At 40.6% G+C, this 18,943-nt stretch overlaps 1 protein-coding gene across 3 annotated transcripts in view; it reads left to right on the forward strand.

Moving 5' to 3' along the window:
• The first annotated feature begins 325 nt into the window (after positions 1-325).
• Positions 326-18,943, forward strand: part of PAPSS1 (3'-phosphoadenosine 5'-phosphosulfate synthase 1) — a 99,330-nt gene continuing 80,712 nt past the window's right edge. Inside the window, exons 1-3 of one of the 3 annotated variants that reach the window (XM_064484347.1) lie at positions 326-348; positions 13,157-13,271; positions 18,178-18,413. In XM_064484347.1, coding sequence (XP_064340417.1) covers positions 13,160-13,271; positions 18,178-18,413 — 348 coding nt within the window. In that variant the 5' untranslated portion in view covers positions 326-348; positions 13,157-13,159. Of the gene's footprint in view, positions 349-974; positions 1,376-1,674; positions 1,761-13,156; positions 13,272-18,177; positions 18,414-18,943 lie in introns of those variants that run through there. The other 2 variants (XM_010999056.3, XM_064484339.1) reach the window with 2 other exon arrangements.

Here is an 18,943-nt window from a genome sequence, read left to right on the forward strand (position 1 = left end):
GAAGGCTTCTGGATCATTGCCCTCCCCATCCCATCCTGTAAGTTACTGTATTATAAACTGATCCATTGATTATGTGGAGCTTCCTGCCTCATTTTCTCAGTCTCAAGATAACTTCTAAGTTTGATGGGCACTTTTCCTCACCCCTGTCCTCCACCAAAGAGGCAGCAACGTCAAGTCTTAGTGACTGGGGTGTATGTGTGTAGGGGGAGGGATCGAGTTATGAAGGAGGAGTTTCACGCAACTTACCTTGGTGCTAGGAGCAAGTTACGGAAAAGCCCTTAGAATAATGAGGTGAGAGGGGAGATAACTCCCGGGGAAGCTCCTCTGCACCCCCAGCCCATCCTCCTGGTAAGTAGCCCTGGAATAGCTAGGTGAATTTGAAAATGTCCTCCACAGATGGGTAACTAGGGACCCTCCCTCAACCTGGATTTCATTCTCCTAAGGATTTCCTGAGAACCTAATAAAATAGAGGCCCCTTTTTGGCCTAGCCGGTGAGAAGTACCTGACAGAAATCTGAAGAGAGGTCTCCAAGTGGGGAAGGAGGCACGCGGCAGATAACTACTAACACCATAGGATACTAATTACTGATGTCGAGGGATGGGGTATTGACTTAAAAAAAAAAAAAAAAACAAAAACTGCATTGAGCAGAATTTTAAAGTAAAGTAGAGCGGGTGGAGAACGAGCTGTTCAGTAAATTGATTCTTTCCTTTGCGAGGCTGGAAAATTCCTTTTAAAATATGGCCAGGCCGACCTGGGCACAGATTTGGAGGATAGGAGACTGGTGGCCGGGCTTACGGAGGAAAACCCAGAGGGGCGGGCGACCACGTCAACGCCTTCTCCCATCCAGCACTCCAGCAGCAGCGACAGACGCACGAAGAGCTGGAAGCCGGGTGTCTTCCTCGCCTTTCCTGACCGAGGACAGGGGCGCGGTTCCAGCCTTTGCGCTTGCGCAGCGCCAGACGGCGCGCCTGGGAGGGCCCCGGGAAGTTCCACGACTACCTCCTCAGACCCCGCCCCTTCCTCAGAATCAAGGGGGTGGAGTGTCGCGCGCTCTCTGAAGCCCCGCCCCCAACTCCTGCCTCTGGCTCTCTTCCATTGCTTCGCCCCACCCCACATACCTCTGCCCCGGACCCATTTCGGAGGCGCGGCCGACGCGCCGTGCAGTCTGGGCCACGAGTACGAGCGCGTGCGTACGACAGCGCGCGCCCGCCCAGTCGCGAGGACGCCCCGCCTTCCTGCCCCGCCCCCGCCGGCCTCCCTCCTCCGGCTACCTCCTGGTGCTGAGAATCCCGGCACCCGCGCCCGCTGTGTAGCCATGGAGGTCCCCGGTAGCCTGTGCAAGAAAGTCAAGCTGAGCAATAGCGCGCAGAACTGGGTGAGTCGGAGCAGAGGTGCGGAGGAGGCTCTGGGAGGCTTCGGCTGCGGCTCGTTTCAGAGCCGCTGCCTCCTTACCGCCTCCTCCGCATCCTCCCTGGAGAGCCGGGAGTGGTACCCGAGGCCGGGCGCCATCCAGCTGGGGCGGTGGGTGGTGCCGCGCGGAGTGGCCTGGAGGGGGCGGGGGTCTCGGGCTGGGTGCGGTCCGATCCACGGTCCGTGGGAAGAACGCCGCCTTCTCCAGCTCCTCGCCTGGATGAGACCTCGGGGAGGATCTTTCGGGAGTGAGCTGGCAGCTGCTGAAACCTGCACCGCCGAGGGGGAGCTGCCAGCATCCTCTGGAGTGGCCTGAAGATCTGCAGAGGAGGCAGAGACAGGCACCTTTGGTGCGTTACTGGCTTTTCTTGGCTCTGCCAGTGCTGTTAGCCCAGGTTTGGGTCCATCCCCATGCCTTTCCATTTCTGAGTTTCAGCGTGAAGGGAGAGTACCCAACAATGTGGCCATTCATGAGTTGAGACTGCCCTGAACTGAGGTTCTTTGTGACTCGGTGTTAAATTGGAATATCTAACAAATAACATGGAGACTAAAGTGTGGGAAAACTAATGTTTTATAACGTTTAGCAAGGACTGCCAGTTGGCTTTGATGGTTAAGTGTTGTGTCCTCAGAAGGTTGCTTCCTTCCTTAATTATTCTTTGGTAAGAAACAGCCTTAAGGTAAGATTTTGTAAGTTCAGAGAGGGGCGGAGTGGAGGAGGTGTTGTCCAGCTTTGGAGTCCAGAAGGCAGTGGTTTTACATTTGAATGGAAAATTTTATTTCACAGTACAAGATCATGAGGTTTAAATGTAGACTTGTAAATCATCATTCCCCTTGGTGAGTCGAAGAAAAATAAAGAAGCCATTTCAGGCAAATGTTCATTTCATGTCATTAATTTACCGTATCTGTTGTTACGAAGGATTCTCACCCGTTCCTTTCTCCTCTTAGTTATTTAACTCTTCCTTAGATGATAAGAAGAGAGAGGAGATAAAAGGTGAATTAGTACATTGGAAAGAGCACTGGACTACTGGCCTGATCTCTGGTTCCAGTTTTGCCAATTAGTAGCTGTGTGATCTTGAGGAAAAACAGTCTACTTCTTTAGACCTCAGTTGACTGAAAGGTGTAATAGTGTGTATTTCACTGGATTGTTTTGAAGGGTAAGGAAGATAATGAACTGGAAAGTGCAATGACACCTCTGCCAGGGAACTACTGATACTGTTCCTGTTACCTTGAGGTATTTTCTGGTTAGGGAAATAAGGTTGGCTAAATTAGAGTACTTACAGGTCATTTCAGCTACACTGTCTGTAACTCATTTGCCAAATAAGTGCATGTTCTTTGTAGGGGCACATGCTACTCATGGAGAATATGAGAAATGAGGGGCTCAGTGCTTGCCTTCCAGTTGCTCATGGCCTGGTTGGGGTTGTAATGGGCATTTGCCAGGTGATGAATATATCATTACAGACCCCAGTGAGTTGTGTACAACATTTGTTTTATCACAGTTTAGAGGAGAGATTAATTTAGCCTGTATGTTTTGGGGAGGGTTTTAGGACGAAAAATGTGCTCAGATTTCTGAGGCAGAGGGGATCTGTATGAATAAGGCCTAGGAATAAAAATAAAATAAAAATAAAAATAAATAATAATAATAATAATAATAATTTACTCCAGGAGTAATGAGAAGATCTATTTAACCACTCTAGGGGAGTTTTTGTTGGTTGGAGATAAGATTGAATAAACAGGATGGGGCTAGGTTATGCAGTTGTTAATGTTTGGCTGCTGAGTTGAGACTTTATATACTCTGGGAGATTTTTTTTAGGTTAAAAAATGGGTTTTTTTTTTGCATTCTTTAGTCAATTTCTGGTGTACAGCATAATGTTTCAGTCATAAATATACATACAGAACAGATAGGGTTATAGAGAGGTTTAAATGTATTAATAGAGTTGACGCTTGCTTGATACATGAGTTTTTCTTGTTGTTACTGTTATTAATTCATCTAGTGTGAGGGTGTGAAGTATGGGGTTAAGATGGTGCTGGGAACAGCGTAATAGATGCATTACAAGCATTCAAGGAAGAGTAAGAAGGACCTGACTTGAGTTAGGGGATGAAAGAGGGAGATGTGTTAATAATGATCCTGAGGTTTTAATACTGGGAAATGAGGAGAAAGGTTGTGAAATGCAGGGGAAATTGGGAAGTAGGTTGAGGGCTGGAGTGGGGGTGATAATAGTTAAACACCAAAGGAGAGTTTACTGTGTGCTAGGTACTATTTGAAATGTTTTCCCTAAATTAACTTACTGAATTTCTGTTACATTTTTGAGGTGGGTATCAGAGAGACAGCGGTTTCAAGTGAGGACTCTGGAACTGACTGCCTCTACTGGAACGTGGGCTCCACTATTTACTAACCATGTAACCTTTGGCTAGTCACTTAAATTCTCTGTGCCTTGGTTTACTCATCTATAAAATGGGAGTGATATCCTCACAGAGATATTGTAACGATTAAAGGAGTTAATATATGAAAAATACTTAGAACTATGTCTGGCCTATAGTATGTGTTGTGTCTGTGTTAGCTCTTATTAAGTATTGTGTGTCAGATCTTACTGTTATAGTTATCCTCTTTATTATAAATAGTAGCACCATTTTATAGATGAAGAAACTGAGACACAGAGATGTCACAGAGCCTGTGGGTAGTGGATCCAGTTTTAAGCATGCTGCATGTGAGGGATGGCTTTAGTAGAGGTAGTCTGTAGAGCAAGACTATCTAATAGAAATATAATGTGAGCCACATAATGTAATTTAAATTTTTCTAGAGGTCACATTAAAAAAAGTAAAAAGAAACAGATTGAAATGAATTTTAATAATTTATTTAACCCAGTATATCGAAAGTACTGTCATCTCAATATAAAAAAGAGTTCAGTACTATCATAATATAAAATTGTTAAGATTTTACCTAAGTGTATATTTTACACTTAGCACACATCTCAATTCAGACTCACCAAATTTTAAAAATTCAGCAGGAACATGTGGACAGCACAGCTATAGGGACTGAGTTAGGTTAAAGTTGGAAATAAAGATTTGATGGTTAAATTTCAGTTAGAGATTATAAAGAGAGAAAAATGAGAGACCAAGTACTAAGCAGACTTAGACCAAGTACTAACTAATGTCTCCTGTTAAGGAGCAGATCAAAGAAGTGGCTTCATGGGAGATACAGACAGGGAGATAGGAAAAGGTAGTGGCATGGCGCTGGGGAACGCTGTTCATTTCCGCAGTAGGGTGTCTCCATATTTCTACAAGAATAGTAAGGAAAATCAAGAATGAACATCGCCCTTTAGCCTCCTCTTCTCTCAGTCTGACAAAGCATCGGATGTAATGAATGTCATTCTCCATCTGACTGAACCTTTCTCCAGGGGTCCAGTTTCCGTCTGCCTTGGGAGTGTGTTAGTTGGACTCCGGGGAATATGGGGCGCTCAGTTCAGACCCAGGTGTCACTCATCCATTTAATAGAATCATGTTGGGCCGAATCCCTGGCTTGGACCCACTTTACAGTGGAGTTGATCCTGCTGAAATCTAGCGTGGTATTCAGAGGCGCAGACAGTCTCACTCTGGTTGGCCATTCCATTCCCCTCTCTCCTCCACTCCCCACATTTTCATAGCTCTGTATCTCCAGGCCCAACTTTCTTTCCAGACCTTACATGCTCAGGGTGTTACACAAGCCTTTCTTTCTGCCTAGGATGCCTTCTGCCTAGGATGCCTGTTCTCCTGACTTGCGGAGATCTTCAGAGTCTCGGGCCCCTTTACCATAGCAGTGTGGCCCTCCTGCGTCCACATGCTCACACGTGGGCTGAATTGTTTGTGCACCTCCATATTATGTTGCACTCTGCTGTTATATGTTGTGGAATCATATTTTATTATAGATGTTTTGTCTCTGCCCTGAGCGTCTCCTAATATAACAGGATGGGGATAGAGGGCAGGGTGCAGAGTAAGCTTGGGTACTTATGATATTAAAAGCCTTAAATAACTTACTATTAGCACAGCTTAAGAAGGAGAATAAGCTCCATATGTGGTAGGATTGAAATTACAATTTTATCACTTCCTGTGTGACCTTGGTCATGTTACCTAACTCCTCTGTGCCTCAGTGTCTTCAGATGCAATAATGTGGGTAATAAAACATACCTTGTAGTGAAGATAATAGTGTATACCTCATAGGGTTCTTGTGAGGTTTAAGTAAGTTAATATATTTAAAGCACTACAGTGTGGCACATGAGCACTCTAAAGTGTTCTTATTTACTAATTCATCAAATACTTAACAACAACTTTGTACCTTTGTTCCAGGTGCTGGGGATGCAGTGGTAAAAGGAAAGAAAAGGGTCCTGTGCTCATGGATGTTACATTCTATCTGGGAGAGCGTTAATTAAAAAGCAAATAAATGAATGAGATAATTTCCCATTTGTCAGTTCTACCTTTTCCGAACAGTTTGTCCCTCATACCGTTTGACCCCTTTCATAGAAGGCCAGCAGCGCATGGTGGATTTTGGGGAAGCCTGAGGTGGTACAAAAGTGAAACAAGCAGGCAGAAATGGAACACATGGTGTATGAAAAGCAGTATTTTCATTCATTCAGGGCATTGACCTGCCTGTGGGCAGGGGCAGGGTTTGAGTTTCTTACCTTAGAAGCTAGGGAGGTGCTGCTGGAAAAATTGCCCAAAGGAGAGGGAAAGCTGGAATTCTACCAAGAATGTACTCTTTAACATTGACAATGATAACGAGAAGGATGACAGCAGCGTCTAGATCTGCAGTGTCCAATTTGGATGTCCCTAGCCACCTGTGGTAACTTAAAGTTAGCTACAGTAAGATGAAAAATTCTGTTCCTTTGTTGCACTGGCCATGTTTCAAGTGTTACATGGCCACTGTATTGGACAGTGCAATATAGAACATTTTCATCATCTCAGAAAGTTCTTTTTTAAAAATTTTTATTTTTGGGGGGGTAGTAATTAGGTTTATTTATTTATTGTTATTTGTTATTTAACTGATGTGCTGGGGATCGGAACCCATGACCTCGTGCATGCGCACTACCACTGAGCTATATCCTCCCCCCCATCTCAGAAAGTTCTGTTGGACAGGGCAGGTCTAGTTGGTAACTTTGGGATGGCTGCTGACATTTGTTTCTACTTATCTGTGTACTTAGGTATTCATGTATTCGTTTTTACTTTCTTCCTTGGGGAAGAAAATGTCGAGAGATAGAGGCTATTTTGGAATCATGGTTTGGGGTGGTTGTGCAGCCCTGACTCTGGCAGGGTACCCAGCAATCAGTGTTAGGCTCCCCTGAGAAGAGCTGCTTCTCTAAAGTTGAAATGTGAAATAAGATTCCCCCGTGTGTCTCTTATTTTGACTTTTGAGGAGTAGTTTTTCTCCTCCAGTGGTTCTCAACCAGGTAAAAGTTTGCCACCGCCACCCCCAGCAAGGAGGCATGGTATTTGGCAATATCTGGAGAGATTTTTTTGGTTGTTATATTTGTATCTACTAGCCTGGAAGTTACCCATCTTTTGCTCTTTGATCGATCAAGTACCCATAGCATACCAACAACAAAACAGTAAAACTCCAACCCTGAATTGTTTTGAAAGCATATTATTACTAAGTAATTAGTTTAAATGAAGAGAGTAAGTTTTCTTTTTGGTGTTCAGCTAAGCAGTAATTATTTCTGTGAAATATCCTTTCCTAAGGACATGGTTCTTTACTAAGTAAGTTTTAACTGAGTAAAAGTAGTGGAACCATTCGACATTATGTATAGAAGTGCAGCTTCTAATTGTGGATGGATGCAGCATTGTTCTTCTCTCTAGTTTCTTTGATGCTTGCGTCCCTTTCCTCTTTCTCTCTCATGCTTAAATATTCAGTTTATTTTTTTTTTAGTATATTCAGTTTTTAAGAATTTTTTAAAAATTGAAGTATAGTTGATTCACAGTGTTAGTTTTAGCTGTATAGCAAAGTGATTGAGTTATATATATATATTTCAGATTCTTTTCCATTATAAGTTATTATATGGTTTTGAATATAGTTCTGTGCAATACAGTAGATCCTGTTGTTTATTTTTATATAGTAGTATGTATCTGTTAATCCCAAACTCCTAATTCCTTCCCCCTAGTATATTCGCAACTTACAACCATCACCAATATCTAATTTTAGAACACTTTCATCACTCCTGAAAGAAACCCTGTACCCATCAGCAGTCATTCCCTGTTCTTCCCCTTTCCATGTCTCTAGCCCCTGACAACAAATAATCTACTTTTTGTCTCTGAATTTCCCGATTCTAGACTTTCCTATAAATGGAATCATACAGTATATGGCCTTTAGTGTCTGGCGTCTTTAACTTAGCATAATTTTTCAAGGTTCATCCACTGTTGTAGCATGTATCAATGCATCATTCCTTTATATGGTTGAATAATATTCTATTTTATGTATATAACACATTTTGGTTCTCCATCAGTTGATGGACGTTTGAGTTGTTTCTACCCTTTGGCTGCTATGAATAATACTGCTATCAACATTCATGTTCAAGTGTTGTGTGTACTCTCATATGGTTTTAATAGTCAATTTCCACTTCTGAGGTGGACATTAGTGTATTTTTGGCTGCCTGCCTCTGAACTGCCTTCATACATGTAGCAAATGCCTGGCTGTCACCATGGTGGGAGGCATGGGCTTGTCCCAGTGTGAAGATTTATCTGTTGTTTGTCTCCTTCCCTGAAATGTTTTTGATCCGTTTTATCCCCCATGTCTAGGAGGGATTAGTCAACAAGTAATGAGTGAACAGGTAGTCTCAGACTCATTTCTGACTTCAAGGAATCTGTTGGCTGGGCTTCCCAACTGGAGGTCACACAGGGGACCTTCCATGAAAGGGTTGATAGTTTAAAGGGTGCATCAAATTTAAGGATTTAAATGCTCTTTAACCTTTAAAACAGAGTAGTTGGAGAGCCATAATGTATATGCAGAATGCATGCCAGTCAGTACCTTAGTTCTGATTCCGGACGTCTGGGGTAGGCCTGAGTCCCTGACAGGTAATCAGGTCATGGCCAGTGTCGCTGTGCACCATGCTTTGTAGCAGCAAGGTTTTACATTGTAGCCTTTTCAAGTGGTTTTCTTAATCCCCAGGAATGTATGAGCTTCCCTATGGCTGTTTGTCTTTGGCTTGTTAATGTTCAAAAGATTAATTTCAGTTACCAGTAACTCTGTGAACTAAAGCTTTCTTCTCATTGTACTCCACCATCTCTCCAGTTTATCCACAGTATGTCTTGTGACATAAAAGAAACGTGCCTGTTACCATTTCGGGTATTCTCTTCGGAGAAATACACTGTTTGACAGCCAGTTTAAGATGGGTGGTGATAGATGGGAAGTCCAGAATCATGCTTGATATTTGGTATATGCTCTGTGCCTTTGCAAATTTCACTTAAAAATGCAGAGTTCTTCATAAAATCATAATAAACCCACAAACTGTGGAATTCTTTAAATAGCATCGTAGGAGAAGTTAATTTGTGCCAAAGGGAAGTGGATAAAAGAACAAAACAGCCATGTGGAAATTAAGGTGGATCTCAAAAGGGACATAGGGCCGCTTGTGTGGGTGTTGAGAACAGCAGTTTGTAGAGTGTGTAGGAAATGTACACCACAAATATGAGAGGCCACCTGATGGTACCTGGTAACAGGACTGATAGTCATTTAGCCCCAGTCATAGGAAGCGAGTGAATTCCCTTGAAATGAATTGTCCCAGTTCTGCTAGACTTAAGATTTCTGAATGTCAGTCATTATTTCATTTGCAAATTATACAGAGAAAAGAAATCACACTTTATAATAAATGCCTTATATCTAATTTTTACTAAGCACTTACCAGGCACAAGAAAAGAGATCGAGTGTTGTGAAGAATGCAAAGAACAATAACTCATAGTGCTTGACCTACCCTCCCAATGAAGTCAAAATGTGTACATGCAAAAACATACCTCAAAGTATAAAATGGTCCATAAGTGACAGATGAATCATAAGAGCGGTAAATATTGCAAGGACTACCTGGTATATGTACATCAAGCCATGTATTTCTACAAACCACCCAGACTGTTAGGAAAGAATAAGCCTGATTTCACTGTTTCTGTGGACAGAAAGAAACTAGGCCATTGCAGACTCTGAGAATAGGAATGTAGAGTCGGATGGAAAAACTCTGTTGGCCCTTAGTCACTGCTGTCATGTTTTTCCAGCAGAATTACAGGAAAGATTCGGCTAGAGTGGGTGGTAACTGAAGATAAAGGGGCAAGGGGAACTAGAAAATTGCATGTAGAAGTCGCCTTTAGATTTTTAGTAAATTCAGGCATAACACCCACCACCTTGCAATTTACAATAGTTTTAAAATGTGCTCTTTGATTTACTCTGAAAATCTGGGAGGTTAGAGATTGTGGCAAAATTTTTTTTTAAGTTTGTTCTTCAATGTGAAAAATATCAATCATACATAAACAATAAGCCTTTTTATACCCAGACTTCCATATTTGCTGCCAGATTTTTTTTTTAATGTAGGAGGCAAGACCCCAAGGGAACACACTTTTCTAGTGATTAAAGCAGTCTGCTTATCCTAGATCATATCCTCAGCAGTTTATAGCTTCAGATAGTTTTTGTACATTCTCCTCAATTTAAAAAGAAAAGCAGCGGATAGTTTATGGTGCCAAAATGAATTAAAATTCATTAGATACGTGTTTCTTCTTGCACCAAAGCAAAGTAACTAGGAAAAAAATCCCAAAACCAAATGACCAAGTTAGACAGGTTCTACAGGTGTCAGCAGCTCACTTGTGTATTCCCCTTCCGGCCCCCTCAGCTCCCCTCTCCTCCCAGCTGGCCTGGTTCGAGCTGAAAATGGGAAGAAATTGAGAAGAAATGGGTTGGGAGACCCATATTAGAACTTTTCGTGGTTTTTGAACATATGAAAGCATGATTTTATTGGAAATACATCTGTTAATGATTTGGTTAGTGGGACAGGCATGCAGCTTTTTTGGTGCGCCTGTGGCAAGAATGGTCAGATGGTCCCTTCGGCTCCTGTGGATCCCTGCCTGCACCCCGTGCAGGGCAGTGAGTGATGGTCAGATGCAGGTGGGCAGAGACGCTTTCTCCTGTACTCTCAGAGTCTTGTGCAGGGGGAGGTGGGAAAAGAGGCGCTGAACCTCAGGCACCTTCTTGAGTGGACGTGTTTTAGAAAAGGGTACATCTGGAAGTTGAAGACCTGGATGGAAATACGTCCCTTTACAAAGTCCATATTTGCATTCTTATGAGGATATTTGTTCCCGTTTTGAAGACCTCTGGGCCAAACCACAGCCCTGGTTGAATCTGTCTCTGACTGTTCCATGCCTCAGCCGGAGCCACTCATGTGGCTGTGGAAAATACCGCTGGTCATACCAATGGCCACTGTTCTTGCTTTAAATGTGTGATTGTTGCCTCCAAATGGCTTGTTCGGACTGCCCAGCAGTCATTCTGGATTTCCCCAGTTCTTTTATCACTTTCCTTTGCACTCGCTGTTTCCTGTCTGGAAGGGGCTTCCCTCAGAGATCTTAAATGTCCTCTTTTTGGTGAAGCCTTCCCTGGACCCCCTGTCTAAACATCACCCCTAGTCGGATATTCAAATTTTTTGCTTTATTTACTTTTTCCACCTCTTTAGTACTTATTTCCAACTTACATAATTTCCTTTTTTATCTTGGTGTTTTCTTTTCCCTCCCCTGTTTCTCCAAGTACTCCAGTGCTTCTCAAACTTGAACTGGCATCTGAATCATTGGGAGGGCTTTAAAACACAGATTCTTGGGCTCCACCCTATAGTGTCTGCCTTAGTTGGCCCAGGGCAGGGCCTGATCACTGGCATTTCTAACAGTTCCCAGGAGATGCCAAAGCTGCTGGTTAGGGGCCACGCTTTGAGAACTGCTGCCCTGGGAGGGAGGACTAGAGAAGCCCCATGAGGACAGTGATTTTATTGGTATTGTGCACTTCTGTTTCATCAGCACCCAGGAGAATGTCAAGCATGTAGTGTGCATTCAGTAAATATTTTTGAATGAATGATGAATAAAACTGTCTTGAAAAATAAGAGCTGTAAGCAGTATCGAATACAAACACTATCAAAAGAATGCTGACACGTACCTATTTTATAAAGGTATACATTGTTGGAAAGAACCTAAATTATGTTTATGCTTCATAGGGAAAATAGAGGCTATATAGTTCATTATTTTAGAAAGAAGCTTTATTGAGATGATTTACATACCATTCAATTCACCCACTTAAAATGTACAATTTGGTCGTTTTTAGCATATTTACAGAATTGTGCAACCATCACTACTATTAATTTTAGAGCATTTTGATCACCCCCAAAAAAGAATTTCATAACCCATTAGTAGTCACTCCCCATAGATTTTCCTGTTCTGGACAGTTCATGTAAATGGAATTACACAGTATGTGGCCTTTGTGACTGGCTTCTTTACCTTAGCATAATGTTTTTGAGGTGATTCATCTGTGTTGTAGAATGTATCAGTGCTTCATTCCTTTTTATTACCAAATAATATTCCATTGTATGGGTATACCATACAGTTTAAAAAGTATTTTGTTTATCTGATTATCAGTTGATGGGCAGTTGGGTTGTTTCCACCTTTTGGCTTTCATGAATCATGCTGCTAGAACATACGGTTTTGTGTGGACATATTTTCATTTCTTGTGAGTATATGTCTAAGAGTATGAATCGTTTGGTCATATGATTACTCAATGTTTAACGTTTTGCAGAACTGCTGTTTTCCAAAGTGGCTGTCCTATTTTACGTTCATGTTAGCAAATGTATGGGATTTCAGTTTCTTTGTATCCTCAGTAACGCTTGTTATTGTCTGTCTATTTGGTTATAGCCATTCTAGTGGGTGTGCAGAGGTATCTCATGGTTTTGGTTTGCATTTCTCTGATGGCTAATGACATCCAGTGTCTTTTAATGTGCTCATTCTCCATTTATGTTTTTTCTTATAGAAATATTTATTCAGATCCTTTGAGGCCTATGTAATTTTGTGCTCTTTTTGTTTAAGAAGAACATTTGGGGGAACAACAGTTACATTCCACTTTTCTCACCATGCATTTCATGATACCCGCAGACATCCCTTCCACACTTCATTCAGGAACCTGCTCGGATGCCACTTTCTCAGAGTTTTTTTCTGATCATGCTGTCTAAAGAGGCACTTACCCCTCTCTCTCTTTCCAGTCATGCCGTGCTTTATTTTCACAGTGCACTTGTCACTCTCTGATTTAATAATTAAGTTTTATTGGTTTGTCTCCCCCAGTGGAATGGAAGCTCTGGGAGGGAAGACTGAGGGTAGGAGCCTTGTTTTACTCACTTGGTGTACTAGTAGGGCCTCAGGAACCACTGGTTGAATGAATGATTGAATGAATGAATGAATGAGAGAGAAGACTGGATTCTGGAGTCCACCACTCACTAGTTAATCGGAACTGGGGCAAGTTATTTAACTTCTCAGGTTTAACCTTCATCTGGCAATCACAGTAGTAAGAATTTGTGCAACCCTGGAGAGCTGTGCAGACTAAATTAATTGGTGCATGTAAAGAACTGAACACCGTACCAGGTACTCTAAAGGATGAAAAAGCTGTTTTAATCTTTCTCCTTGCTTTTAGCATGTTGCATGGAATAGTTACCATAAGTTTGCAAAGAATATGTGTTTACCTTTTAAGGGACTCAGATAAACTAGAATTCTTTCTTTTTTTTTCCAGGGGATGCAGAGAGCAACTAATGTCACCTATCAGGCTCACCATGTCAGCAGGAACAAGAGAGGTCAGGTGGTGGGGACCAGAGGTGGCTTTCGTGGTTGCACAGTTTGGCTAACAGGTATGGTCCAGAGAGCTAAACCAGTTTATTGGTTTAGCTTATTTATTTATTTCAAAAGCAGTGTTTATAGACAGCCCTGAACTAAGAGTAAGCATGTATAAATTATGAGCACTATTCTTTTATCTAGAGCATCATAACATGTAATTGACAAAGTTGCTTAATAATAACATAATAACATAATCCCTTTTGTTTGTTACAAAATTGCCTTAAAGGAGAAAAATTAGAATGCATCTAAAAACTACTTTCTAGTTGTTAACTACATTGCATTCTATAAACTTCTGCATGCAAGTAAGACATGGATTCTGCCTTCAACAACTAATAATGTAGACCATATGAAGGGAAAGAATGAGGATGAAGAATTTCACAGAATAAGTTTCTATCATTCTTCTTTTGCTTTGTCCTCTGATTGATTCTTGTGTTGATTCTCCCAGAGTCTCTCTTTGAGAAGGTTAATTGATCCAGGCTTGTAGTTTTAAAAATGATGGATCTTTTCACTTCTAGGAATTTTATTTAAAATTTTGATACATCTTGCCACATTACGCATGTTGGAGGATAGAGGGAATGAAAAATGCCCACCAAACTGAGAAGTTATCTTGAGACCAAAAAAATGAGGCAGGCAGCTCCATATAATCAATGGTTCATTTTATTGTAGAGTAAGTTACAAGGTGGAAGCGGTTGGACAATGATTTGAAAACATTTGTTGCTGCTCTCTGCACTGCCAGGGGTCCATTGGGACAATTTTGTAGTTAACCTAAGGGATGGGGTATGTGCCTGGAAATATTCCTGCGTCAAGTGCATTCCAAAGTCAAGATTTATGAATGGATAACTAGTCTTATGGGTGCTAAGAATACATCAGCAAAGGTCTTCATTGTTGTTTGGGGACTCACGGAGCATAGAGGACACCTGGACCTAACAATCATTAAACGGTGTCTGCTAACATCAAAGCCCTTGGTGACACAGAAGTGATTTACTGCACAGTGTAGTCCTGAGTAGGGTCAGTGGAAGGACTGGAGAAACTGTAAGGGCCCAAGATGGTGTCAATTATGCTAACACCCATACAGCCCACTACAGTTTATACCTATTTATTTTCCTATTGTGGGAGAGGATCCACTTCCAGTATCTTTGTCAACATGGATATTACCAATCCTTAACATTTTTGCTGATTGCCAAAAAACAGCATTCCCATTTTCTCTTTTTATAAATTAAATGTATCAACTGTAGATAGGTCTGTGTGTTTCTGTATGAAAGAAGACATCACTTTAACATTCTTCCCACCTCCTCGTTCTTCAGTCTATATTGATGTTAAATTGTTATGTTTACATTGTCTAGGCTTGACACACATTCTATTCTCAAGTCTTACATTTCCATAATTGTTTGTATTTGAGTTCTGTAAGTAAATTGATTCAGCCTTACCACCTCATATGTCAGTTCTTTTATTATGGCATGTCCACACATGGGCTCTTTCTTAGGGTCAAGTTTTAATGGTCTATATTTTTTATTAAGTGATTTTTATAAGATGGCTTTCTGTTGGTTCTGAATTCTCTGAGTTTTTATGTTTGAGAATGTTTTCCTACCTTTTACAACAACTTGGCTGGGTAAAATATATATTTGGTTCATACTTTCTTTGTCTTGGAATTCTTAACATTACTCCATTTTCTTCTGTGAAATGTTGTGAAGACTTGTGAGACTAATCATTTTTTTTTTCTCCTTAGGAGCTTTCCTTTATTCATCTGCATACCTGAAGAATTATTGCTTTTATTTTATTTTCCTTTAGAAGTTTTGCTTTTCTCATTTAGGCCCTTTATTCATCTGCAGTTGATTTTTATGTATAGTGTGAGGGTGAGATCCATTTTCTTTTTTTCCTGTATGGATAATGAGAGACTGTTGATGAGGGTGTCCTTTTTCTCTGGTCTCTGTGCCAGCTGTCACAGGTCAGGTTTCTGCTTACGTGTGTGTGTTCTAGGTGCTCTAATCTATCCCGCTGGTATACTTGTCTTTTCCTCTCTTATTGCTGCATTGTCTTAATTACTATACACTTATAAAGTCTTGAAATCCTGTGGAGTAAGTCCTTTTACCTTATTCTTCATTAGAAGTGTGTACATTTTTGGGGTTTTTTTGGCTCTTTATATTATTGTATAAATTTTGTTATCCATTTAAGCAATTCCTCCAAAAATCCTGTTGGGATTTGGTTTGGGGTTATATCTAAAGATCAGTTTTGGGGAGAACTGATCTTTTGAATAGTGGGTACTCTTTTTCTTGAACATGATATATTCCTTTTATTTTACCACTAATGAAGCTTATAAATACTGTTTATCAAATTTTTGGGCACTTTATGGTCTGGGATCTAATCAGATTCATAAATGTGAATTTTTTTTAATAGACTTTATTCTTTTAGAGCAGTTTCAGGTTCACAGCAGAATTGAGCAGAAAATACAGAGTTCGCATATATGTGTATTTGAAAAAAAATGTATTTCCCTGATGTGTACAATATTCTATATATGTTCACTCAATCAAGATTGTTAATTATGTTGTCTAATCTATAACAATCTTTTTTTGTGTGTATGATGATGTTGTTGGAAATGGAAGTCATGATTTCTTTCTTTTTCTTGCAACTCAGTAGCTTTACCAGATCTGTCCAGGTATAGAGTAGTTTGTATGCCATTTTCTTGGAATGCTGTCTTTTCTCAGATTTTATTTCAAATAAACTTTCTTATTTTGTATTTCTATGTTGGTTGGTATATTAATTTCCCAGGGCCACTGTAACAAATTACTACGAATTGGGTGGCTTCAAACAACAGAAATTTGTTCTCTTACAGTTCAGGAGGCTAAAAGACTGAAATCAAGGTTGATTCCCTCTGTCGGCTCTGAAGAAAAATCTGTTCCATGCCTCTCTCCTACTGTCCCGGCTTGCTGGCAATCCTTTGCGTTCCTCAGCTTTTAGACGTATTACTCCAGCCCCTGATTTCGCATTTACGTGGCCTTGTAATAACGACAACAGATTTAGTGCCTAACCTAGTCCCATGTGACCTCATTTTAATTTAACTAATTCAGTGCACAGAGACCTTGGTCACTTTCTGAGGTTCCAGGTGTACATGAATTTTGAGGGGACATTATTCTATCTAGTACTTTGATTTCTCTTTGGTATACCAGTTTTCCTTATCTTAGTTTTGGCTTATCTGTCTTGCGTTATCTATTGATTTTCTCTAGCTGCTTTGGCTTTCTTTCCTTTTTGCCTGTATTCACTGTAATCATCTCAGTGAAACTTTCTGTGTCAGTAATTCAGTTTTCAGCAGTGTCTAGTCTTTGTTTTCAAATTAAATATATACGTAAAACATATGTACACGTGTATGTATAAAGATACTTTAATTGTAATTAGGTTGTCTTTGTTGTATAAAAAGTTTGCGTTTTTAGGTTTTACCCCCCAATACCTAGTGTTCAGTGGGTAGTTAGAAACAACAATAACAAAGAATAGAAAAATGCAGTCTCCCCAGCCTCCATCTCTTTGTTCAGTTATTGTTGTGTAACAGATTACCCAAAACCTAGTGGTGTAAAACAACCATTTTAATTATTAACCACTTGTGGGTAAGGAATTCGGGAGGGCTTGGCTGGGCAGTTTCCCCTTGGGTCTTGCTTGGTTGCAGTCGTGCTGGCTTGGGCTACAGTCAACTGAAGCCACCACTGGCAGGGTGTCTGTGATAATTTCCTCAGTTGACACTGCTTATCAGCTGGGATCTTCGCTGGTTGAGGCTGTAGGCTGGAACGCCTACTTCTGATTTCTCCAGCATGGTGGGCTCAGGGTACTTAACAGCTGGCTTCTTCTGAATTAAATATCCAAAGAGAAGCTGCAGAGCCTTTCACAACCCAGCCTTGGAAAGCATACATTGCCGTTTTCACTGTATTCTTTTGGCTACAGGGGAGTCATATTCTAGCCCAGATTCAAGGGCAGGGAATTAAACTCTGCTTCTGGATGTGACAGTGGCAACATCTCAGTGTAAATGAGCTTCCAGGCCATCTTTGGAAAATATTACCTGCTCTACTCCTGTTAATGTACATTTTTAATGTAGAAGAGATCTAACACTATACTGATCCTCATCCTTTTTTCTATTTAATTTTCAGTTAGCTTCTGTCTAACATGTCAAGAGTATCAGTACATTAGACCAGTATTTTATCTCTTGCCTCATAGCCACCTCAAGTATTAGCGCCTAAATGTACCCTTTCCCTTTCCTTTATTCCTCATTGTTTAGTGACTAAACATCATAGGTAGAGGAAGGTGAATTGAAATAAGGATATTCTTTCAAGGTTAATTATATTATAAATTGGATTACCAGATACTTTTATCATGGTAACCTATGAGAGCTGTTGATCCTAGGATATAGAGGTAACTTTCTAATATTATTTCACTTAGTTTTGTCCTTTGTTTTTCTTCCCTCACCAGAAATCATTTGGGCATATAATTTTGTTTTAAAATTGGATATGAAAGTGAATATATGTATGTACATGCATGACTGGGACATTGTGCTGTACACCAGAGACTGACACATTGTAATTAACTGTACTTCAATGAAAAAAAATTGGCATGCCACTTTATAATAGTAGTAATGAGAAGACAAAGCGAGTATCTACCCAACCATGTCTAATATTAAAAGTGGCTAAGCCTTTGCAGCTCCATGATTTATAGGATACCTCTGGGCATAGATGGGAGTTATTAAAAACATAAATGTTTATTATATTTAAACTACAGATGTTTTTCTTGCTAAGAGGTAGTAAATCTCACAGAGAAATATTAGATAAGAATGTTACTAAGAGAATGCTCTGAGTAATGAATGTAATTAAGCCTGGACTAAAATTATTACTAAGTAGTTGTCCTTCTAACTTTATATATGGAATCTGGACTGTTCACTTTTAGGCTTATCTGGAGCAGGGAAGACCACCGTAAGCATGGCGTTGGAGGAGTACTTGGTTTGCCATGGTATTCCATGCTACACTTTGGATGGTGACAACATTCGTCAAGGCCTCAATAAAAATCTTGGCTTTAGTCCTGAAGACAGAGAAGAGAATGTTCGGCGCATTGCGGAAGTTGCTAAGCTGTTTGCAGATGCTGGCTTAGTGTGCATCACAAGTTTTATATCACCTTACACTCAGGTATGTGGCTTTTGTGCCATTGCTGTTCTAATTATGTGTATTGAGAATATGGTATCAGGAAAAGCAAATAATTTAAACATTGACATGTACTTTGAGGCTAAATCCAAATTAAACCAGTTAACTTACAGCATTTCTGAGTAAATTCACTTTTGAAAAGGCTGCTATAACCCACTCACCCCTGCCTCCCACCACGGCCAAAGTATAACCAAAGCTGTTGAACAGGCCAGTGGCCAACTTATTTCAAGTTTGACTTTTCAATTCAAAAACCTATAGTAAATGCTCAACATGTGTCAGACACCAGGGAAAATCTTAGGTTTCTTAACATGTGTCCTATCGTGGCTTCTTTGCTCACAATTCTTGAGTCTCATCTTTCATCACAGTGTTTCTTATTTTAGAGACCATAGCAGCACTAATTCACTTTCTTGTATTTCTCTGAAAAAAATCATGTTGTTTCTCATGATGAAATTTTTGTTTCATCTGCTTAGAAGGCACTCTTCTCTTTTCTCCTTGTCTCGTCTTGGCATCAGCTG

This window comes from Camelus dromedarius, chromosome 1, assembly GCF_036321535.1.
Source record: "Camelus dromedarius isolate mCamDro1 chromosome 1, mCamDro1.pat, whole genome shotgun sequence".
Lineage (NCBI taxonomy): Eukaryota > Metazoa > Chordata > Mammalia > Artiodactyla > Camelidae > Camelus > Camelus dromedarius.